Raw genomic sequence first — 24539 nt, 5'->3', positions numbered from 1 at the left:
TGGCAAAAAGTAAGGCAAAAAGAAAGTTCCACTAATGTCAAAGAACTGACTGCTTTTATTGAATTAGCATTGTACCTTTGAAAAGAACCTTCAAGTTTTTTTTTTTTTTTTTTTTATATATGGATTACCAAGAGCAGCTGTTTCCTACACATGGGTTACTATGCAGTTAATACGTGTTTACCAGAGAATACAAACTAATTTTAAATTAGCATAAATAAAAACAAGATAAAGCATACATTAATGGTCATATATCTGTAGAAGTATACCAATGTTTTTGTAGCTTAAAGAATGCATTTGGAGCCTTCATTGACACAAATTATTGAGATTTTATTATATTTTCCCAAATCTAATTTTCTCTATTAAACATTTCTCCCTGGCAGAATTTAATATGACCCCTCAGCTGTTGGTCTCATCCTCCCTTTTCCTGGGGAGCCCAGCCCCAGATCTCTCACATAGGCATCTGTAGGAGACACAGGCAGTCCTGCCTAGTTCCCTGTATTATGGATCATCACTAGTCTAGGCTCTCCTAACATGTATCAAAATAAAATACTTCTGGTTAAAGACAGTATTAGGAAGTTCTAGGTAACCATCAGACTCTGGGATGCTGAAGGGAGCAAGTTGTTATTCACTGTAAATAAAGGTCTCTGAACACATTATCCCTTCAGGAAACAGGGACTCTGAGAAGAGTCACAAAGATAAGCCTCTGGTTGGATACTGCTCGAGAGAAGGACAGACAACCCCTACAAGCTATTTTGTAGGGCACAGTTTTAATTTTGACTTGTTACCAGGTCATCAGGATTAGAAATGCAAAAGGAGTTCCTTTTAGCAGAATCCACAAAACCTAAATACAAGTTTAAATGAAATTATGGTGAGGAAAAGTGAAGAAAGTCACACAAAAAAAGGATTTATTAAATGTTTTCTGGACTTAATGAAGCAAATTTAAGTAAAAAAAAACAACAACTATATAAACATCAAGATATCCCTTTTTCAGCAACGAATCATCACAGAACTAAGTTTGACCCCTAGGGTGCAGCACAGCATTGAACTCCTTTTGGCCTGAACTGTTGCAACCAATTCAGAACCAGGCCCTGGGCACCAGTAGTTGTTGGAGGGTAGGCACCATGATTCAGTCTTCTTTTATTTACCAAGCGTGTCAGAGATCAAGTCACAACTGACGAATCAAAAAGCAGTGAATTTTTAGCAAATATAATTTATATTTTTAAAAAAACCTCTTTAAAGTGAAGCAATGATCTTGCTCGTCGATTAAAAGCAAGAAAGAAACGTGAAGAACAAGGAGCACTCTAAATCAGGAGTATTCCAAGAAACACACGGAAACAAAACAATTTCATCTTCTAAAAGAAGTTTAGCTTAAATATGGTACAAGAAATTTCTATTTTACATATCTTTTGGAGACATCAATAGACTTACCTTTTATGACTATTCATTAATATGCATTCACATGTGCAAACCAACATAGCTCAACATAATATAATTCACTCAGCATGATATAATTAGCACACTTCTTAACCTATCACAATATAGTCCTTTCAAGGACTAGTCTGGTTTGAATACCATATTTTATTACCTTAACAATACTGCACAGTAGCATTATATAATCCTACTGCCAGGTGGGCAACATTTTCAACCAGCTCAGCCTCGTTTAAAGTCTGCGTATTCCCATGGGCTCAGCCTCTTGACAAATTTAGTGTTGTCATCTCTCCACTGGTAAAAGCAAACTCACTCCTGGAGATCTTCCATTTCCACCAGTCTGAGTCATTATGCTTTTTGTCCCCATCAGCTGCACTAGCATCTGGCATCCTTTCAAACCTTAGAAAAGGACCTCTCTCTACTCCTGACCTTTACTTGATATCTCCCACCTTGACAGAGAAGATGCCAGAATGAATTACATTACATGTCTTACAAGAGTAAATCTCAGTGCAAAGTCGGTGTTGACTTTACCTCCTTGTCAATCACCTATAAGAGATCCCCCTTCCAATGTACCTGAGTTCCCACTAGTCCAGCGTCAGTTAAATTTAATGCTTTTGAAAGAAAATGTTAAGCCTGCTTTTGAAAAGACCAAAGCAGGGGCTTTTAAAAAGATAAATTGGTGAAAACTGTCCCTTCAGCCTCTATTGTATTTATTCTCTTGGGCAGATACCAGGTGAGTGTGAACAGCCAGGTTCTATCCTGGAAAGTTTGCCCTCTTGGTGATGAAACCTACCTGAATATTTTTTTCACAGTCTGTTTGCTGGTGAAGGGACAGCTCACTTTCCAGGACAAACTTCTTGCCACACTTATCACAAATCTGCATGCGCCTATGAGTAACGTTCATGTGCTTCTCCAGGTACCAGCGAGTATTAAACACCCTGGGGCACTTCTCACAGGTCAGAGTCTCTTTCTCTTCACACTTAGCTTTCTGGACTGGCGCTTTGGGCTCCTTTGCGGCCCGCTTCTTACGCTTAGGTGGCTCTACACTCTTCCTACGACCTCTTGTAGCTCTGGGAGTAGGGGAAGTGGCAGCTGCGGCAACAGAGGCAGCCCTCCTCGTTCTCCTTTGTGTAACGCTGACTTTCTCCACTATCTTCTCCTTTTTCTTCTGCCTTTCGTTTTCTCCATAGTCATTACTGTCATCCGTGGCCTCTTCCTCACTCTCTTCCTCTTCCTCCTCACTGCTTGTCTTAAGAACAGGAGTCTCTTTGGACTGAGAAGAGACACCCTTTTCCCCTTTAGATACATTTAATGTTTGATTATTAAGGTTTACCTCCACTATGATCTGCTCCCTTTTGTAGGAGACTTCCTCCTCCTCCTCCTCTTCTGTGTCATCAGAATTCTCCCGGTCTTCTTTAACAGCATGCACATCAGACACTGCTCTTGTCTCCCTGAAATATGGCTGCTCCTCTGTTTCATGGAGATGTGGTTTGCTCATCTTGGTGTCCACTAACACAGAATAAGGACTTCCTGATTCCCTTTTGTACACTTTGGTGGACAGGTCAAGTTCCTGGTTGGCACCATGATAAAAGGTAGATGGCACTTGACCACGACGGCTATCTTCTTGTGCCATCCCTGCTACATGCACAGCACAGTTTTCAACCAGCTCCTGACAAGGACTGACTGTGTGGCTCATTGGTAAGTGGCCTAATTTATTACGCAGTTCAGACTATAGAGAAATAGCTTTAAAACAGGGTAATTATTAAGACTCAAATCTCTTTCCATCCACAAAGAATCACTCAAATGAAAAAAAAGGTATTCCTGGAACCTGTGTGCAATTCTTCCAGTGTTGCAGCACCAAAGCATATGTCAAAAGGTTTGGTATTATGGCAAGAGCAGAGCACTAGTGATTTTTCTTTTGAAGAAAGCTGCAAATGACGTGGAGCATCTCATCTGCAAAGAAAAGCAAAGAGAAAAAAGATCAGATATCTCTTATTTCCTTCTTATAGCATGCACTGACATCATACAACAAACGTATCTTAAAATGATTAAGCTCTTTATATATACAATTCTTTATCCTGGTTCAGTGTGGGCCATCATTTTACTCGGTTACATGAATTCAACAAATATTCTGTTAGAATGTAAATTCTAAGACAGCAGTTTACCTGTCCAGTTCACTGAGTTATTCTTAGAGCTTAGCACAGTGACTACCAGCACTTAGTAGGTGTTCAGTGTATATTTGATGAATATACACTGAATATATACAGTGAATATCTGTTTTTGCATAGCATTCATTATCTTGGACGTACTGACATGGCAGAATATATGGTCTGTGTCCCCAAGGAGTTTACAGTCCAGTTACACAGTATGTGTTGTCCATGAAACATGTAAGGACCTTATGCTGGCTGGTTTTCGTTTCAATATCAGTCACCACCATCCACCACAGTGAGAGCTCATGGAACAAAGGTATAGTGGGCTAGGCACTGTGGACCAGGAAAATAAAGCAGGTAATTGACAACTACAGAAGAGAGAGAAATGTCACTGGCCTTAAATAATTTATAATCTAGGTATAGATATGACTGTTTTCAGGTTTCTTAGAGTAATTTCAAAGTTGTTATTTTTTTTTTTTTTTAGCGGTACGAGGGCCTCTCACCGTTGTGGCCTCTCCCATTGTGGAGCACAGGCTCTGGACGTACAGGCTCAGGGGCCATGGCTCACGGGCCCAGCCGCTCTGCGGCACGTGGGATCTTCCTAGACTGGGACACAAACCCGTGTCCCCTGCATCGGCAGGCGGACTCTCAACCACCGCGCCACCAGGGAAGCCCGCTAAGTATGTTTAAATTTGTTTTATGATAGCTCTCTAGATCCACTCAATAACCAGGTGATTTTTCATGTGTCAGTTGCACAGAAGTCTAAATTCTAAGAAACAGTAACCATAAGGTTGATATGGTTCCAAGAAAAAGAAAACCATCCATTAAAAAAAAAGATGAGAAAGGCACATAAATTGCTTTGTGACATACCTCATATTGCTGCTTAGCCAACCACCTAACCTCTGAGTCATATGCGTATCGCTGCAAGCACACACCCTATCTAATTGACAAAAGGAAGGAAACTAGTATTTACTGAATACCTGCTATGTAAAGGTGCTCATTATTTATTATTTTTAGTTAATTTTCACTACAAAACTTTGGGGTTGATTTTTAAACTTATTTTAAATTTTTCATCAAAGTAATCACTCAGAAAAATCATACATAGTTTTACAAGTCAAATATACTGCAAGGTTTATAAAAAAGCAGCCATCCTCTGCCTACTCCATCCCATCTGAGTCCCATACCTGAGACAAAAGTGTTCCTTTTAGCTGTTCCTCTTCCCCTTCCCCTTGTATTCTTCTTTCTTAAAATTTATTATTTAAAAAATTTTTTTAATTAAATTTTATTTTTTTATACAGGTCCTTATTAGTCATCCATTTTATACACATCAGTGCATACATGTCAATCCCAATCTCCCAGTTCATCACAAAACCACCCTCACCCCCCACCGCTTTCCTCCCTTGGTGTCCATACATTTGTTCTCTGCATCTGTGTCTCAATTTCTGTCCTGAAAACCAGTTCATCTGTACCATTTTTCTAGGTTCCACATACATGCGTTAATATACGATATTTGTTTTTCTCTTTCTGACTTACTTCACTCTGTATGAGTCTCTAGATCCATCCATGTCTCTACAAATGACCCAATTTTGTTCCTTTTTATGGCTGAGTAATGTTCATTGTATATATGTACCACATCTTCTTTATCCATTCGTCTGTTGATGGGCATTTAGGTTGCTTCCATGACCTGGCTAAATAGTGCTGTAAATAGTGCTGCAATGAATATTGGGGTGCATGTGTCTTTTTGAATTATGGTTTTCTCTGGGTTTATGCCCAGTAGTGGGATTGCTGGGTCATATGGTAATTCTATTTTTAGTTCTTCAAGGAATCTCCATACTGTTCTCCATAGTGGCTGTACCAGTTTACATTCCCACCAACAGTGCAAGAGGGTTCCCTTTTCTCCATACCCTCTCCAGCATTTGTTGTTTGTAGATTTTCTGATGATGCCCATTCTAACTGGTGTGAGGTGGTACCTCATTGTAGTTTTGATTTGCATTTCTCTAATAATTAGTGATGTTTAGCAGCTTTTCATGTGCTTCTTGGCCATCTGTATGTCTTCTTTGGAGAAATGTCTATTTAAGTCTTCTGCCCATTTTTGGATGGGTTGTTTTGTGTTTTTAATATTGAGCTGCATGAGCTATTTATATATTTTGGAGATTAATCCTTTGTCCGTTGATTCATTTGCAAATATTTTCTCCTGTTCTGAGGGTTGTCTTTCTGTCTTGTTTATGGTTTCCTTTGCTGTGCAAAAGCTTTGAAGTTTCATTAGGTCCCATTTGTTTATTTTTGGTTTTATTTCCATTACTCTAGGAGGTGAAACAAAAAAGATCTTGCTAAAAGAAAAAAAGATCTTGCTGTGATTTATGTCAAAGAGTGTTTTTCCTATGTTTTCCTCTAAGAGTTTTATAGTGTCCAGTCTTACATTTAGGTTTCTAATCCATTTTGAGTTTATTTCTGTGTATGGTGTTAGGGAGTGTTCTAATTTCATTCTTTTAATGTAGCTGTCCAGTTTCCCCAGAACCACTTACTGAAGAGACAGTCTTTTCTCCATTGTATATCTTTGCCTCCTTTGTCATAGATTAGTTGACCATAGGTGCGTGGGTTTATCTCCGGGCTTTCTATCTTGTTCCACTGATCTATGTTTCTGTTTTTGTGCCAGTACCATATTGTCTTGACGACTGTAGCTTTGTAGTAGTCTGAAGTCAGGGAGTCTGATTCTTCCAGCTCCGTCTTTTTCCCTCAAGACTGCTTTGGCTATTCGGGGTCTTTTGTGTCTCCATACAAATTTTAAGATTTTTTGTTCTAGTTCTGTAAAAAATGTCATTGGTAATTTGATAGGGATTGCATTGAATCTGCAGATTGCTTTGGGTAGTATAGTCATTTTCACAATATTGATGCTTCCAATCCAAGAACATGGTATATCTCTCCATCTGTTGGTATCATCTTTGATTTCTTTCATCAGTGTCTTATAGATTTCTGCATACAGGTCTTTTGTCTCCCTAGGTAGGTTTATTCTTTTTTTAAAAAAAATTTTATTTATTACTTGTTTTTATTTTTGGTTACTTTGGGTCTTTGTTGCTGTGCACAGGCTTCTCACTGCAGTGGCTTCTCCTGTTGCGGAGCACAGGCTCTAGGCGCGTGGGCTTCAATAGTTGTGGCACATGGGCTCAGTAGTTGTGGCCCACAAGCTCTAGAGCGCAAACTCAGTAGTTGTGGCACATGGACTCAGTTGCTCCGTGACATGTGGGATCTTCCTGGGCCAGGGCTCGAACCCGTGCCCCTGCATTGGCAGGCGGATTCTTAACCACTGCACCACCAGGTAAGCCGCAGTAGGTTTTTTTTTCTTTTTTTTTTTTTCCGGTATGCGGGCCTCTCACCACTGTGGCCCCTCCCATCGTGGAGCACAGGCTCCGGACGCACAGGCCCAAGCGGCCATGGCCCACAGGCCCAGCCGCCACGCGGCACGTGGGATCCTCCCGGACCGGGGCACAAACCCGCGCCCCCTACATCGGCAGGCAGACTGTCAACCACTGTGCCACCAGGGAAGCCCGCCGCGGTAGGTTTATTCTTAGGTATTTTATTCTTTCTGTTGCAATGGTAAATGGGAGTGTTTCCAATTAATTTCTCTTTCAGATTTTTCATCATTAGTGTTTAGTAATGCAAGAGATTTCTGTGCATTAATTTTGTATCCTGCAACTTTGCCAAATTTATTGATTAGCTCTAGTAGTTTTCTGGTGGCATCTTTAGGATTCTCTATGTATAGTATCATGTCATCTGCAAACAGTGACAGTTTTACTTCTTCTTTTCCAATTTGGATTCCTTTCATTTCTTTTTCTTCTCTGATTGCCGTGGCTAGGACTTCCAAAACTATGTTGAATAATAGTGGTGTGAGTGGGCACCCTTGTCTTGCTCCTGATCTTGGAGGAAACGCTTTCGGTTTTTCACCATTGAGAATGATGTTTGCTGTGGGTTTGTCATATATGGCCTTTATTATGTTGAGGTAGGTTCCCTCTATGCCCACTTTCTGGAGAGTTTTTATCATAAATGGGTGTTGAATTTTGTCAAAAGCTTTTTCTGCACCTACTGAGATGATCATACGGTTTTTATTCTTCAATTTGTTAATATGGTGTATCACACTGATTGATTTGCGTACATTGAAGTATCCTTGCATCCCTAGGATAAATCCCACTTGATCATGGTATATGATCCTTTTAATGTGGTGTTGGATTCTGTTTGCTAGTATTTTGTTGAGGATTTTTGCATCTATATTTATCAGTGATATTGGTCTGTAATTTTCTTTTTTTGTAGTATCTTTGGCTGGTTTTGGTATCAGGGTGATGGTGGCCTCATAGAATGAGTTTGGGAGTGTTCCTTCCTCTGCAATTTTTTGGAAGAGTTTGAGAAGGATGGGTGTTAGCTCTTCTCTAAATGTTTGATAGAATTCACCTGTGAAGTCATCTGGTCCTGGACTTTTGTTTGTTGGAAGACTTTTAATCACAGTTTCAATTCATTACTTGTGATTGGTCTATTCATATTTTCTATTTCTTCCTGGTTCAGTCTTGGAAGGTTATACCTTTTTAAGAATTTGTCCATTTCTTCCACATGGTCTATTTTATTGGCATAGAGTTGCTTGTTGTAGTCTCTTAGGATGCTTTGTATTTCTGCGGTGTCTGTTGTAACTTCTCCTTTTTCATTTCTAATTTTATTGATTTGAGTCCTCTCCCTCTTTTTCTTGATGAGTCTGGCTAATGGTTTATCAGTTTTGGTTATCTTCCAAAGAACCAGCTTTCAGTTTTATGGATCTTTGCTATTGTTTTCTTTGTTTCTATTTCATTTATTTCTGCTCTGATCTTTATGATTTCTTTCCTTCTGCTAACTTTGGGTTTTGTTTGTTCTTCTTTCTCTACTTCCTTTAGGTGTAAGGTGAGCTTGTCTATTTGAGATTTTTCTTGTTTCTTGAGGTAGGCCTGTATAGCTATAATCTTCCCTCTTAGAACTGCTTTTGCTGCATCCCATAGGTTTTAGATTGCTGTGTTTTCATTGTCATTTGTCTGTAGGTACTTTTTGATTTCCTTTTTGATTTCTTCTGTGATCTCTTGGTTATTTAGTAACATATTGTTTAGCCTCCATGTGTTTGTGTTTTTTACATTTTTTTCCCTGTAATTCATCTTTTTTAAAAAAAATTAATTTATTTTTTTGGCTGCCTTGGGTCTTTGTTGCTGCGCACGGGCTTTCTCTAGTTGAGGCAAGCGGGGGCTACTCTTTGTTGCAGTTTGCGGGCTTCTCATTGGGTGGCTTCTCCTGTTGCAGAGCATGGGCTTTAGGTGCATGGGCTTCAGTAGTTGCGGCACTCAGGCTCAGTGGTTGTGGCTTGTGGGCTCTAGAGCTCAGGCTCTGTAGTTGTGGCGCACAGGCTTAGTTGCTCCGCGGCATGTGGGATCTTCCCGGACCGGGGCTCGAAACCATGTCCCCTGCAAGGCAGGCGGATTCCTAACCACTGCACCACCAGGGAAGTCCTGTAATTCATTTCTAATCTCATAGTGTTGTGGTCAGAAAAGATGCTTGATAGGATTTCAATTTTCTTAAATTTACTGTGGCTTGATTTGTGACCCAAGATGTGATCTATCCTGGAGAATGTTCCATGCGCACTTGAGAAGAAAGTGTAATCTGTTTTTGGACGGAATGTCCTATAAATATCAATTAAATCTATCTGGTCTGTTGTGTCATTTAAAGCGTCTATTTCCTTATTTATTTTCATTTTGGATGATCTGTCCATTGGTGTAAGTGAGGTGTTAACGTCCCCCACTATTATTGTGTTTACTGTCGATTTCCTTCTTTTATAGCTGTTACCAGTTGCCTTATGTATTGAGGTGCTCCTATGTTGGGTGCATATATATTTATAATTGTTACATCTTCTTCTTGGATTGATCCCTTGACCATTATGTAGTGTCTTTCCTTGTCTCTTGTAACATTCTTTATTTTAAAGTCTATTTTATCTGATATGAGTATTGCTACTCCAGCTTTCTTTTGATTTCCATTTGCATGGAATATCTTTTTTCATCCCCTCACTTTCAGTCTGTATGTGTCCCTAGGTCTGAAGTGGGTCTCCTGTAGACAGCATATAGATGGGTCTTGTTTTTGTATCCATTCAGCAAGCCTGTGTCTTTTAGTTGGAGCATTTAATCCATTCACGTTTAAGGTAATTATCAATATGTATGTTCCTATGACCATTTTCTTAATTGTTTTGCATTTGTTTTTGTAGGTCCTTTTCTTCTCTTGTGTTTCCCACTTAGAGAAGTTCCTTTAGCATTTGTTGTACAGCTGGTTTGGTGGTGCTGAATGAATTCTCTTAGCTTTTGCATGTCTGTAAAGCTTTTGATTTCTCCATTGAATCTGAATGAGATCCTTGCCGGGTAGAGTAATCTTAGTTGTAGGTTCTTCCCTTTCATCACTTTAAGTATACCATGCCACTCCCTTCTGGCTTGTAGAGTTTCTGCTGAGAAATCAGCTGCTAACCTTATGGGGAGTTCCCTTGTATGTTATTTGTCATTTTTCCCTTGCTGCTTTCAATAATTTTTCTTTGTTTTTAATTTTTGTCAGTTTGATTACTATTTGTCTCGGCATGTTTCTCCCAGGGTTTATCCTGTATGGGACTCTCCGCGCTTCCTGGACTTGGGTGGCTATTTCTTTTCCCATGTTAGGGAAGTTTTCGACTATAATCTCTTCAAATATTTTCTCGGGTCTTTTCTCTCTCTCTTCTCCTTCTGGGACCCCGATAATGCGAATGTTGTTGCTTTTAATGTTGTCCAAGAGGTCTCTTAGGCTGTCTTCATTTCTTTTTATTCTTTTTTCTTTATTCTGTTCCACAACAGTGAATTCCACAATTCTGTCTTCCAGGTCACTTATCCGTTCTTCTGCCTCTGTTATCCTGCTATTGATTCCTTCTAGTGTATTTTTCATTTCAGTTATCATATTGTTCATCTCTGTTTGTTTGTTCTTTAATTCTTCTAGGTCTTTGTTAAACGTTTCTTTCATCTTCTGGATCTTTGTCGCCATTCTTTTTCCGAGGTCCTGGATCATCTTCACTATCATTATTCTGAATTCTTTTTCTGGAAGGTTGCCTATCTCCACTTCATTTAGTTGTTTTTCTGGGGTTTTATCTTGTTCCTTCATCTGGTACATAGCCCTTTGCCTTTTCATCTTGTCTATCTTTCTGTGAATGTGGTTTTTGTTCCACAGGCTGCAGGATTGTAGTTCTTGCTTCTGCTGTCTGCCCTCTGATAGATGAGTCTATCTAAGAGGCTTGTGCAAGTTTCCTAATGGGAGGGACTGGTGGTGGGTAGACCTGACTGTTGCTCTGGTGGGCAGAGCTCAGTAAAACTTTAATCCGCTTGACTGCTGATGGGTGGGGCTGGGTTCCCTCCCTGTTGATTGTTTGGCCTGAGGCAACCCAACACTGGAGCCTACCTGGGCTCTTTGGTGGGGCTAACGGCGGACTCTGGGAGGGCTCACACCAAGGAGTACTTCCCAGAACTTCTGCTGCCAGTGTCATTGTCCCCACAGTGAGCCACAGCTACCCCCTGCCTCTGCAGGAGACCCTCCAACACTAGCACGTACATCTGGTTCAGTCACCCCTGGGTCCTGATGCACACAGTACTTTGTGTGTGCCCTCCAAGAGTGGAGTCTCTGTTTCCCCCAGTCCTGTCAAAGTCCTGCAATCAAATCCCACTAGCCTTCAAAGTCTGATTCTCTAGGAATTCCTCCTCCCGTTGCCGGACCCCCAGGTTGGGAACTCTGACGTGGGGCTCAGAACCTTCACTCCAGTGGGTGGGCTTCTGTGGTATAAGTGTTCTCCAGTCTGTGAGTCACCCACCCAGCAGTTACGGGATTTGATTTAACTGTGATTGCGCCCCTCCTACCATCTCATTGTGGTTTCTCCTTTGTCTTTGGATGTGGGGTATCTTTTTTGGTGAGTTCCAGTGTCTTCCTGTCAATGACTGTCCAGCAGCTAGCTGTGATTCTGGTGTTCTCACAAGAGGGAGTGAGAGCACGTCCTTCTACTCCACCATCTTGGCTCCTAATCCCCTTCCCCTTGTATTTACTTTCATATTTCTAAACAATTTGATTATATTTCCTTTTTTTGGGGGGGGGGCATGCTGCATGGTATGTGGGATCTTAGTTCCCCGACCAGGGACTGAACCTGGGCCCTCATCAGTGAAAGCGTCAAGTCTTAACCACTGGACCACCATGGAAGTACCTGTTATTGTATTTCTATTTCTTGACTTTTTTTTTTTCAATTTTAGATAGTACCACTTGTCTCCCACAGTTTTCTTACCTTATTGCTCCCAACTCTCCCTTCATCCTGCCCATATAGTTGTACCACTTTTTTGTTAGGTCAGTATTTATTGCTTACACTATTATGACTATAATATGTAATTCACAACTATTTCTATAATTCCTCTGCTATTGTCTCTCTTCCATTTTCTCTCCTTATGGATTTATTCCTTTAAAAAAAATTATATAGGGAATTCCTTGGCAGTCCGATGGTTAGAACTCTGTGCTTTCACTGCCGAGGGCCTAGCTTCAATCTCTGGTTGGGGAACTAAGATCACACAAGTCACGTGGTGTGGCCTAATCAATCAATTAATTAATTATAAAAAATTAGTTTCATTTTAGAATTTCAGAAAGAAACGGTGATAAATGCCACATTTTACTTGACATCTGAATAGATATATTTATACTTTTTTGTATTTATAAAAGAGGAAATTATGCCTCTGAGAGGTCAAATTATCTGTCTAAGATCACCTATCTATTAAATGACAGAAGCAATGTTTGACTCCAGGCCTGCCTGACTCCAAAGCTCATGGTCTATTTCTACTATGACAAATGACATTCCAAAATAATTAAAACTCAATTATTCCTGTAACCACATACCTTTTTGCATCAGTTTTGTACCTTGCATTTTAAGTAGGAAAATCATAGTAGCTTTATTTTGTATTGCCCAAACTTCTGACCCGTACCAGTAAATAAACTTACCCACATTAATTATCTCAAATTAAGCAAGGGAGGAGAGACAGTAAAATTCAATTAACCAGAAACAAGATAGGAATAAAACAAAATCATGAAGACAAAGAAAAATAAATGAAAGGATATCCTCTGTGGTAGTGGTCAATTTGTTCTTCTGAAATACCCCTGACCCTCGGCCTTCTGGACACATGACAGACCTGCACTTTCTGACCCTGCCCCCTCCCCTGTAGTTGGGTGGGACTGTGTGACTATTTCCAGCCAGTACAGCTGAGTAGAAGTGATACGTGGAAGAGCAATATGAGATCCTCCAGACCTCTCTTCCCTCTGAGACAGGGACCAACAATCCTTAAGGTGATGACTGCTATGACTGCTATCAACCTGGGACACTAAGTAACAAAATGACCCACAGGATGTGCATATTGCTGTGGACCTTTAAATTTTTTAAAAAATTTAATTTGAAGGAGAGCATGTTTTCAAAGCCACTGAGATTTTTTTTTTTTAAATACATCTTTACTGGAGTATAATTGCTTCACAACGCCCTGTTAGATGTTAGTTTCTATTGTACAACAAAGTGAATCAGCCATATGCATACAAATATCCCCATATCTCCTCCCTCTTGAACCTCCCTCCCACCCTCCCTATCTCACCCCTCTAGATGGTCAAAAAGCATTGAGCTGATCTCCCTGTGCTATGCTGCTGCTTCCCACTACAAAGCCACTGAGATCTTGTGTTGTTTACTACTGCAGCATAACCTGGTCTCTCCTAGCTGATACAGGTGGCATCCAGGAGTGTGGTGCTGCCTCACCAAAAAACCTAAAGTATATGGTGAAGGCATAGGAGCTGGGTAGAAGGAGTCAAGGAAAAAGTTATCAGAGGCTAAAAGGAGAGCAGTTCATATTACACAGTGGTGAAGAGTTAATATGCCATAAAAACTTATAGCTCTAGTGGGAAAATGGACTATTAAAAGAGTGTGTTGGTTACTCTTGGCTGTATTTGACAAATTATTATTTGAAAAGGATGAATTCAGAAAAGAATCAGTCAGTTTCCAATCATGAAAAAAGGAGTCCAGAAGGTCAGTGATTTGTAGGGTTAGAAGAAGCAAGTGCTTCACACACAACTGAGGAGGTCTCTGAGCTACAAATGCTGATCAGAATTCAGTCTTGAGGCAAGGATCAAGTGAAAGTTTTGGCCTTCACAACCACTGATAAAACCTCCCAACTGATTAAGGTAGTGCTGAATAAAATAGCTTTTCTAAAAAGAGACTAAAGAGAGGTTCTCTCACCAAAGCAGTCTCTTAGTCTGTTTTGCTACAAAGCATGTTTCTTTGATGTGAATTAGTTCAAATGCTATTAGTAAATAGGGAAATGATGTCAGTATAACACAGAAGTCATGTTGGTTTATACGAAATTTTCCTGTTTGAAGTGATCAGGAGAAAGCTTTCCCAAATTAAAAAGAAAGCTTTAGCAATATATGAAAACACTAAGAAAAAAAACTAAACATCCCACTTCTGTACCTTCCTTTAATGCAAGTTGTGGCTGGTTCAGCTGCTTCATGAACCACTGCACTTTCCACTTTATATCTGGTGAAGTTGAGGGTATATGTTTTTCCTCCTGTGTTTAAAAAAGAAAGAAAGTTTTTGATTGCTGAAGCATACACCATACCATAGATCAAATTTTTACTGTAATGAAATTAGTCTCTATTATATGTAAATGTCTTCAAGACCCCAAAATCTCAGAGGAGGAAACAAGCACCCAGGGGACTGAGTCTGTAAAGCTCCAACCAACTGATGCTGAGTGCATATGTCACTGGAGATTTAATATGCTACTGTTTTTAATTAATTTTGCTTTTATTAGTGCACTGGTTACAGTGTTCCACAGCTTTTGAGTGATCTGTCCAATCTTGTTTTTCCCATAAGCCCTGTTTATTTTAGTGTACAATTTTGAAGAATTCAGGAAAGCATATACGGCATTATGGCAGAAATACCTGTATTCAAAATTAAGTCAAGGAACAAGTATGAGACCGATAAGGCAGAGTTATGCAGCAAATCTATGAAGCGTGGTTAGAAAAAACTGGTGGACGTGGCTAGGGCACATGGAGCTGACTGGAAACAAATAAGTAAAAATCCAACTAAGTTTTTGAGAGTTATACTGCCAAAACGACCACCAGCCTGGGCTTGAGAGCCTAAGACTATTCAAGCCTTCTTAAAATGATCTCTGGGTTTCCAAGCATCTATGGCAGGAAGTGGACTAAGAAAGCTGTTCATCCCCTTAAAGGGGTATATTCCTCATTCTCCATTTGGGATACAGCCAAGGAACATAATAGGAAAAAAAGGAGAAGGAGGAGGAGGAAGAGGAGGAGGAGGTGGTGGAGGAGGAGGAGGTCCAATAAGATGGAGCTAGGGGAGCAAAGAAAGAACAGACAAGTGAGCTAAGAAGCCAAGTCAGGGTCTCTTCAAGAACATTCCCCATCCCTGGAGGGGTCCTCTCAATGACTGCTCAGAGGAACTGCAGAATTTGCTGAAGTCCACTGACTGCTATATGTCTCCTGTTCTTCCCCCTTTCAAATGAGAGTGTTTATTTTTATCATTCTGTCGCTAGTCACCACTGTATATTGTATGTGAGGGCAGCCAATCATTTGTCAATTTCTTTCGTAAGTCTATGGATCAAAAAGAGCAACATCTGGGCCTGATGTAGAGACTACATCAGGCCCAGATAATGTGCATTATCTCCTCACGAATATACCACCAGTCACCACATCCTTGCATCACTCAGAGATCCTGGACTTCAAGCTTGATGCCATGATTTGATAGGACCTTGGGGTTCCCTACTTGGGGAGGAAGTGAGTGTATTTTGCCTGTGAGAGAGAGTAGATCGACTTATCTGGTGACCAAAAGAATCGTGCTGTTTATTATATATTTTCAGCTGTCTCCCTGGCACAGGCAGTGCTGTGCTTCCTGGCCCTGCCTAGTTACATGGGACTACGTGACTAGATCCGGCCATCATGTTGTGAAATAAGCAATGTGAATCACTTCTGAGCTAGTGAGAGAGCCTCCGGACTTCATTTCCCTCTTAGGATGGTGACCAATAGTGTACAGGAAGGTGGTTTGCTCCATCAGCCTGGATCACTGAGTGACACGAGCAGAGCCTCCCCTGCTGATCTATCAGGGCCATGTAGTGAGAAACAAATCCTTCATTGTTTAAGCCACCTAGATTGGGAGGTGGTTTGTTGCTGCAGCATAACCTAGCTAATGCAGTTCTTTATGAATATGTATATGTATCACACATATCAATGGTCTCAGTCTTAAGCTAGACAGCAGAGACAGAATTGCTAGGTGAAACGTTTAAAAATCAGACAGACGAAAGGATCAATTCACATGGGAATTCTCTACTTCATAAGTTAGAAAATAAGACTTTTCCTTCTTTAAAAAAATTAGAATTAAAGTGCTTTATTCTATATTTTTTTGGCGGGGGGGCGCCGTGCTGCGTGGCTTGTGGGATCTTAGTTCCCCGACCAGGGACTGAACCCAGGTCCCGGCAGTGAGAGCGCTGAGTCCCAACCACTGGACCACCTCGAAATCCGCCCTTTCTTGCTTTATATGATTTTAAATGATGTACACATATATAGGATTACCATATGAACCTGCAGTGGAAGAGCAGAGTCTTAAGCAATGGACTGCCAGGGAAGTCCCCCCATATGAACCTGAAAGTGACATCTCACCACTATTAAAATCAGGAAGGCTCATAGAAACACCAATAAATCACACTGTCACAATAGAAGACACAGTCTAATTGTTCACTTTGAGACACATATGGGCATTCTGCCCACATTTTACTTTTTTCATTTGGTTTTGGCACCTTTTCCCTTGTCTGAGTTTTGGTGATAATCTTTCTTTATTCTCTTTCCAGAAAACTTAAAATACCTCCTAAGGGCACACTAGAGTAACCTTTACAATACCAAAACCACATTAGGGAAATCAGAACCTTCCATGTTCCATTATCCAACTCTTCATGTGTATCCTCACTTCTAACTTATTACAATTTTATCTTTGTTTTTTAGAAGACTCTCTAAGTGAATATATTGAGCTCTAAGAACCTGAAGGTAGACAGAAGAGGCAAATAAGAAATAACCCTTAATGATATTTAAAGCTGCTTAAATTCATCTCTCTGTGGTATTAAAACAACACAAGTTCATCTGTTCTTAAAGATAATTGTCTGAAGTGTCATAAAATAAATTCCAAAATGAAGTGGGTCATTCCTTAGTGTCTTGCTATAATTAGTGTACACAACTTGGGGGAAAACGTGGTGTGTATGTCAGGGGTTCACCAGGTGAGGAGGAGTCAGTCCTAGTACTGTAAAAGCTGGACCAGCTACTGGGGAGAAAAATACAGGTTTTTTAAAAAAAGTTAGAAAATATGACAGCATATATACAGATAGTAAAGTACAGCTTCCAGAATGCGCTTTTTTTCAATGCCATTTTTTCCCCAAGTGGACTACAAAATAAGTTTATGTAGTCTTCAAGAGTGTTTATTAGTTTTAAGAGGAAAACAATTTTGTTCCCTGAGAAGTTTTAATAGTTAATTTCAACAAATTTAATTTTTTTTCTATTAAAATATGTACCTATGCATCCTCCTTGTATGTTAAAAAGACCCTATTTTGGACGAGTCTTTGCAAGTTGAAAAGGCAACCTGGTAAGGTATATCAGTCTGATACCTCTGCTTATTCTACTCCTTCAGAGCCATGGCCCCTGACCTGTTTCCAAAGCTCAAACCACCCATGTACTGCCAGACCCTGGTCCTGCTGAAGGGAGAGGTTTCTAAAGCATACAGCTGCCTATGAGGATCAGGTCAAAACTAAAACCACCAAGAAATGGAAAGGATCAAGGAGGGAAAGATAAATAAATGCCTATCAGCAAAGTTCTTTCAAAAAGAAAAAGAAAAAAAGATCCACTAGGAAGAATGCACAGGGTGACATTTGGGTCTGCGATGGCAACGCAATGGTCTGATACTTTAGTCAAAGCTTTCCTGCTTTTGCCGAAGGTTACTCATTTATTTCTCATTTGGAAACTATGTCAGTTGTCAAATAACCCCACTAATCTCAAAGTCTTTGGATGGTCAGGTAATTATTTAACAACTACTAACTATATGCTTACTATGAGTAAAAAGAACAAAACTAGAAATCTGAAAGTTTGGAAGAGACACTGCATGCAGGTGGGAAAATCAGTAAAAGTTTTGTGAAGGATGGTGCATTTCAGGAAAACCTGAAGGGCAGGCAGGTTTTAGACTGGCAGAAATGAAGGCAGAAAAAGTCATTTCTAGTAAAGTGAAATTAGACTGGGGTAATAGTGAGGCATATTCTTAAGCAAGAGACCGCGTAAGCTGTTTAGTTTTGCTAGAATACAGGGCTTGAGGCAGGGAGAGGTGGCAAGATAGGGGAGTTGTTTTTTTTACTTTTTAAAATAAATTTATTTATTTTTGATTGTGTTGGGGTCTTCGTTGCTGTGCGCGGGCTTTCTCTAGTTGTGGCGAGCGGGGGCTACTCTTTGTTGTGGTGCACGGGTTTCTCATTGCGGTGGCCTCTCCTATTGCGGAGCATAGGCTCTAGGTGCGCGGGCTTCAGTAGATGCGGCACGCGAGCTCAGTAGCTGTGGCTCATGGCCTCTAGAGCGCAGGCTCAGCAGTTGTGGTGCACGGGCTCGGTAGCTCCGTGGCATGTGGGATCCTCCCAGACCAGGGCTCGAACCTGTGTCCCCTGCATTGGCAGGCAGACTCCCAACCACTGAGCCACCAGGGAAGTCCCAATAGGTGAGTTGTTGCCATATTGTGGCCAACCTTGAAGGCTGGACTGAAGAGTTTGTAGTTAATATGGATGACAAGATAGAGCATCAAAGGTTTTTAAGGAAGGAACTAATATAATTAAGAGTTGTGTTCTAGGGGTCAAATTACATGACAGCAAACAATTGTAGACCTATATTTAAGTGTATCTTTGAAACATATATATGATAAAACAGATATACAATTAAGCAAAATAGAATAAACTTAAAATAAGTAAAGAAATTGAAGTAGAAAAAAATAGGAGTAGGAAAATAATACCAGGAATTAGGATAAAAACAAAATAAAAGCACAAACGATTTTACACTAAATCCTATATTAGTACTGACTAAAATAAAATTTAAAATATCCAAACTGTAATTCTAAAAAGTTCTCTACAAGAATGCATGCCTTATGAAATAATTTCCCTACGTAGTAATTAAACTGAGTTTAAGACTCATGTCCACACTAAAACTTTAATTTTTTTAAAAAAATAATACAGTAGGTTCTACTTTCAGTAGGCCTAAAATAAATGAAATCTCACCATGTCCTGTCTTTTCCTTAAAAACAATCTGTAAGAGCAGCCACTATGGAAAACAGTATGGAGATTCCTCAAATAATTAAAAATAGAACTACCATTCGATCCAGCAATTCCACTCCTGGGTGTATATCCAAAGAAAACTCCTATGCTCAATGTAGCATTATTTACAATAGCCAAGAAATGTAAGCAACCTAAGTGCCCGTCAACAGTTGAATGGAGGAACTTCCCTGGCAGTCCATGGGTTAAGACTCTGCACTTCCATGGCAGGGGGGCACAGGTCCAATCCCTTCGTGGGGAACTAAGATCCCGCATGCCATGCGGTGCAGCCAAAAAAAAAAAGATGAATAGATAAAGAAGATACGGTGTGTATGCATACATATATATTTACACACACACACACACACACACACACACACACACACACACACACAGGAATATTACTCAGCCATGAAAAAGAATGAGATCTTGACATTTGTGACAATATGGAGGGATCTAGAGGGTATTATGCTAAGTAAAATAAGTCAGATACTGTATGATTTCACTTATATGTGGAATCTAAAAAACAAAACAAGCAAACAACAAACCAGAAACAGAGTCACAGATACAGAGAACAAACAGGTGGTTGCCAGAGGGGTGGGGAGCCAGGGGGCGGGGAGGGGGGAGGAGAGAAACAGGTGAGGGAGATTAAGATCTTGTTCTTTTATATAAAACAAGCCATATTATTATGGTAAAGAATGTGTGACCATACAGGCTTAATGATGGGATCGATAACTAGGGTTCATTTTTTTTTTGGCTGTGTTGGGTCTTTGTTGTTGCGCGCGGGCTTTTTCTAGTTGCGGGGAGCGGGGGCTACTCTTCTTTGTGGTGCGCGGGCTTCTCATCGTGGTGGCTTCTCTTGTTGCGGAGCACGGGCTCTAGGTGAGCCAGCTTCAGTAGTTGCGGCACGCAGGCCCTAAAGTGCAGGTTTCAGTAGTTGTGGCGCAAGGGCTTAGCGGCTCGGAGGCATGTGGGATCTTCCCAGACCAGGGATTGAACCAGTGTCCCCTGCACTGGTAGGCGGATCCTTAACCACTGCACCAACAGGGAAGTCCCGGGGTTCATTTTTAACCTACACTTTGGTACTGTCAACCCTTAAATTTTACCAACCTATGCCTCAGTCTGCCAACCTGAAAAGCGGGAGCCAAGAAAACAAACTGCAAAACTTGGTAAATTCTACCCTCTGATCTACGAAACACATATAGTAGTGGTGACAGTTATATACATTTATATGATACTTTAGATTACATAAAGCACATTTATCATACATTTGTTAAACATTTATTAAATGCTTACTTTCTAAAGGTGCTCACAAAATCGACCTGGGATGCACTAGAAAAGCTACCAACACCAACATGTAAAAGTCAACTTTACAATAAACAAAACCTCAAATGACATATATCATTGGACCATATTTTAGATAAACATCATAAAGTGTTCTCAGATGCCTATATTTTATATAGTTGAAAAATATAACTAGTTTTAATGCAATCTCATCTAACAAAATTTAATGTCAAATAACTATTTTTAAGCAGTCCACTTAATCCGCTATCTGTAAGAAATGAAACTGAGAAATGCCTGTCACCTCCAACTTTAGACAAACCTTTTGTAAAAATAAAATTTCACTGCAGTTTTTCACATATGCATTTTTAATTTATTTTATTTATTTATTTTTGGCTGCGTTGGGTCTTCGTTGCTCTGCACGGGCTTCCTCTAGTTGTGGAGAGCGGGGGCTACTCTTCTTCGCGGTGTGCGGGCTTCTCATTGTGGTGGCTTCTCTTGTTGTGGAGCACGGGCTCTAGGTGCGTGGGCTTCAGTAGTTGTGGCACACGGGCTTAGTTGCTCCGCGGCATGTGGGATCTTCCCAGACCAGGGATCAGACCCGTGTCCCCTGCATTGGCGGGGGATTCTTAACCACTGCGCCATCAGGGAAGCCCCACATATGCATTTAAAAGAGACTGTCGTATCCTCAGTAATATGCAAGTGAAGCTAATAGAAAAGACTACCTAATTACCTTCAAGCATCAACAGTCTCCACATTTCCATTGTAAGACAATAAAAACTAATGTGCATTACTCATCACACAGTGGCTTAAGCAACCTTAACTTTCACCAGTAACCCCCTAGGGCCAAAGAAGAAATCAAATACTAAGTAGGTTACACTGCAGGACCTGGATGATTACAACATATTTTTACAACATCTTTCCATTATTCAATTCAATTCACAAAAGTCATCTACAGACAGGAGAATGTAATTTAAACAAAGGAGTTATCTGACAAAGCCCTGGATACATGAACTTTCAGTACCCTTAAAAACAATCAGAAGAACATATCGACAAGATACATAATCTTGGAAAGTCTCAGTCTAGCTTTGACCAAAGGTTGTTTTATGGAACGCAATGATCACATTTAATGTACTTGTCCATTTTCAAAATGGCTATCAATGTGAGTACCTTGATCATTAGTAGTTGATATCCTGCCTATTAGCTTTATTAAGAAAAATCAGAGAGTTAAAAGGCCGTGTGAATCTTTTCTTAAATTCCTTAAAAGCAACACTTTAAGTTAGAACTGAGACCTGTTTAGCAGGTTCAGATGTTCGCATCATGGCTACCTATAATGTAAGCCATTGTGAGAGGCCTATGTATACGTCAAGTTGACTAGATCATTGTGAACTTGAATTAAAAACTCATTTAGAGAACGAAAATAACTGAGAAACGCCCTCATTACATTCATACGTTATATTTTACAATGTGTGAACACCACCAGGAAATGTTGGAATTTATATATTTGACCTACCAAAAGACAAAGGACTGTTACCATTTTCTCATTAACAAAAAAAAATTTTTTTTTAAATTTATTTATTTTTGCTGTGTTGGGTCTTCGTTTCTGTGCGAGGGCTTTCTCTAGTTGTGGCAAGTGGGGACCACTCTTCATTGCAGTGCGCGGGCCTCTCACTGTCGCGGCCTCTCTTGTTGTGGAGCACAGGCTCCAGACGTGCAGGCTCAGTAGTTGTGGCTCACGGGCCTAGTTGCTCCGCGGCATGTGGGATCTTCCCAGACCAGGGCTCGAACCCGTGTCCCCTGCATTAGCAGGCAGATTCTCAACCACTGTGCCACCAGGGAAGCCCAACAAAAAATTTTTGACACTTCAAAAATTAACATTAGGAAAAAAGTTTAACTGAACTAGTCCTAAACCAGGTATAAACAACTAATCTAAAACAAATTATTTGAAACCCTATGGGAAGGTTTAACCCAAACCATGACATACCCAAAACATGTACAATGGAAAAAGATGAATTGCTAACACACAACTTGCCTTTTCCTTCCTAAGTCTGTATTTTCCTCTCCCTGGCTGTAATTCTTAAACTTTTAAGAATCTTTGGAAAACTACAAATCTTCTCTCCCCACAAAAATGAACAATCATTTACATGCAATTTCAAGGAGTCTGCCCATTTTGAGAAACCCATCCATGGATCTCCCTAAGGATCCCCAAACCCCAGTCTAAGAACTCCTGTCGTTCAGCAGCTTTTACTTTTCTATATTTGTAATATACATTTAGATTAGGTTTGTAAGTTAAAATTTCCTCTACCTCCTCTGCTCTTCTTTCCTACATCTTTTTCTCTGAATCTCTCCAGCATATCTATGGTCATAAAAGAATTAACAGTTGAATGAAAGAACTGTGTTGAGTAACATCATTAAATGTAGAATAAAAGATCTTAGTATAAACCCCAATATGCTAATTAACCAGATGTATAACCTCAGACAAGCCAATTAATCTCACTTGATCTCAGTGTGTTCCCCCGTAAAAGAAGAATAATAGTACCCACACCTATTTAACCTGATAACACAGGCAAAGTTCCCAGTACATAGGGGGCTTTCAGTGTTGGCTCCTTTCTCCTTCCTACTTGAGAGGATCATTCCTAAAGAAGTTATAGATTATGGATAGCAGAGCAGAGATTTATGTAATTTTAGGTTTGTTGCATGCATTTTTCCACAGTGAACATGATGCAGTGGAGATGAAAGAAAAGAAAAGATGGGGAATGGAAAGTTTAAAAACTGAAGTAGGCCATAAGCAACCAAAGAAAGAATATAAACTGAACTTTATCAAAATAGAAACCTTTGGGGTGTCAAAGGTCACTATCAGAAAAGTAAAGAGATAACCCAGAGAATGGGGAAAAAATATTTGCAAATCATAGGTCTGATAAGGGTCTAGTACCCAGAATATATAAAGAACTCTTACAACTCAACAATAAAAAGATAACCCAATTTTTAAATGGGCAAAACACTTGAATAGACATTTCTCCAAAGAAGATATACAAATGGTCAATTTGTACAGGGAAAGATGCTCAATTATCTTTAGTCATTAAAAAAATGCAAATCAAAACCACAATAAGATACCACTTCATACCTCCTACAGTGGCTATAATAAAAAACTGGAAAGAAGCAAGTGTTGGCTAGGATGTAGAGAAATTGGATGCTTCATACATTACTGATGGGAATATAAACTGGTACAGTCACTTTGAAAACAGTTTGACAGTTCCTCAAAATGTTAAACATAGAGTTACCACATGACCTGTCATTCCACTCCTAGGTATGTACTCAAGAGAACTGAAAATATATGTTCATACAAAAACTTTTATGTAAATGTTCATAGCAGCATTGTTCATAATAGCCCCAAAGTGGAAACAATCCAATTATACACCAACTGATGATGAATGCGTACATAAAACCTATATCCACACAACGGAATACTATCAGTCATAAAAAGGAATGAAGTATTGAGACGTTGTACAGCATGGGTGAATCCTGAAAACATTATGCTAAGCAAAGAAGCCAGACACAAAAGACAACACATTGTATGACTGCATTTACATGAAATGGTCAGAATAAGCAAATCCATGAAGACTGAAAGTAAATTAGTGATTGAGAGGAGCTGGGGTTAGGGAGGAGCAGGGAGTGACTGCTAACGGATTCCAGGTTTCCTTTTGGGGTGCTGAAAATATTCTGGAAATAGATATTGGTGGTGGTTGCACAGCTTTCTAAATACACTAAAAAACACGGACTTGTACACTTTAAAAGGGTGAATTATATGGTATATAAATTATATCTCAATATAAATAAAAAATGAAATGAGATGAAATAGGCTATCTGGACACTAGTAGCCCAAAGATGGTCTGAAATTAAAGATTATCTGAAAATTAGGTATTTTATATAAAAGTGACATTATTGATTTACTGGATAGGTCATAAGCGATGAACTGGGCTCTAACAGCAGTGATGCAATGAGACTGAGTGGAAAATTCAAAACCACCCACAGTGCTGAGCGGCACAGAATTTGGACTGGCTCTATTTGGGGCTCTTCCATACTGCTGGGCAAGTGACTTTACCTTTCGAACCCTCAGTTTTCTCAGCTACATACTTAAGGGATTCCCTCCCACCAGTGACACTTACTGTTTGTGCTGATTGTTTCTTTCCATTCTCTTGCCTAGCTCATCTGGTCACCTACTGCCACACACTATTCCCAACCTTTTCAACATTAAGGGCTATCATAGACTCCC

At 39.9% G+C, this 24539-nt stretch overlaps 1 protein-coding gene across 2 annotated transcripts in view; it reads right to left on the bottom strand.

Moving 5' to 3' along the window:
- Positions 1-24539, bottom strand: part of ZNF652 (zinc finger protein 652) — a 70140-nt gene that overhangs the window by 18968 nt on the left and 26633 nt on the right. Inside the window, exons 2-3 of one of the 2 annotated variants that reach the window (XM_059047079.2) lie at positions 14116-14212; positions 2222-3381 (exon numbers count right to left, since the gene is read on the bottom strand). In XM_059047079.2, the coding sequence (XP_058903062.1) occupies positions 2222-3124 (903 nt within the window). In that variant the 5' untranslated portion in view covers positions 3125-3381; positions 14116-14212. The remainder of the gene's footprint in view (positions 1-2221; positions 3382-14115; positions 14213-24539) is intronic. The other variant, XM_067020746.1, reaches the window with a different exon arrangement.

This window comes from Kogia breviceps, chromosome 19 (genome assembly GCF_026419965.1).
Source record: "Kogia breviceps isolate mKogBre1 chromosome 19, mKogBre1 haplotype 1, whole genome shotgun sequence".
Lineage (NCBI taxonomy): Eukaryota > Metazoa > Chordata > Mammalia > Artiodactyla > Physeteridae > Kogia > Kogia breviceps.
Note: the sequence above shows the minus strand (reverse complement) of the source record. Positions and strands in the feature narration are given on the sequence as shown.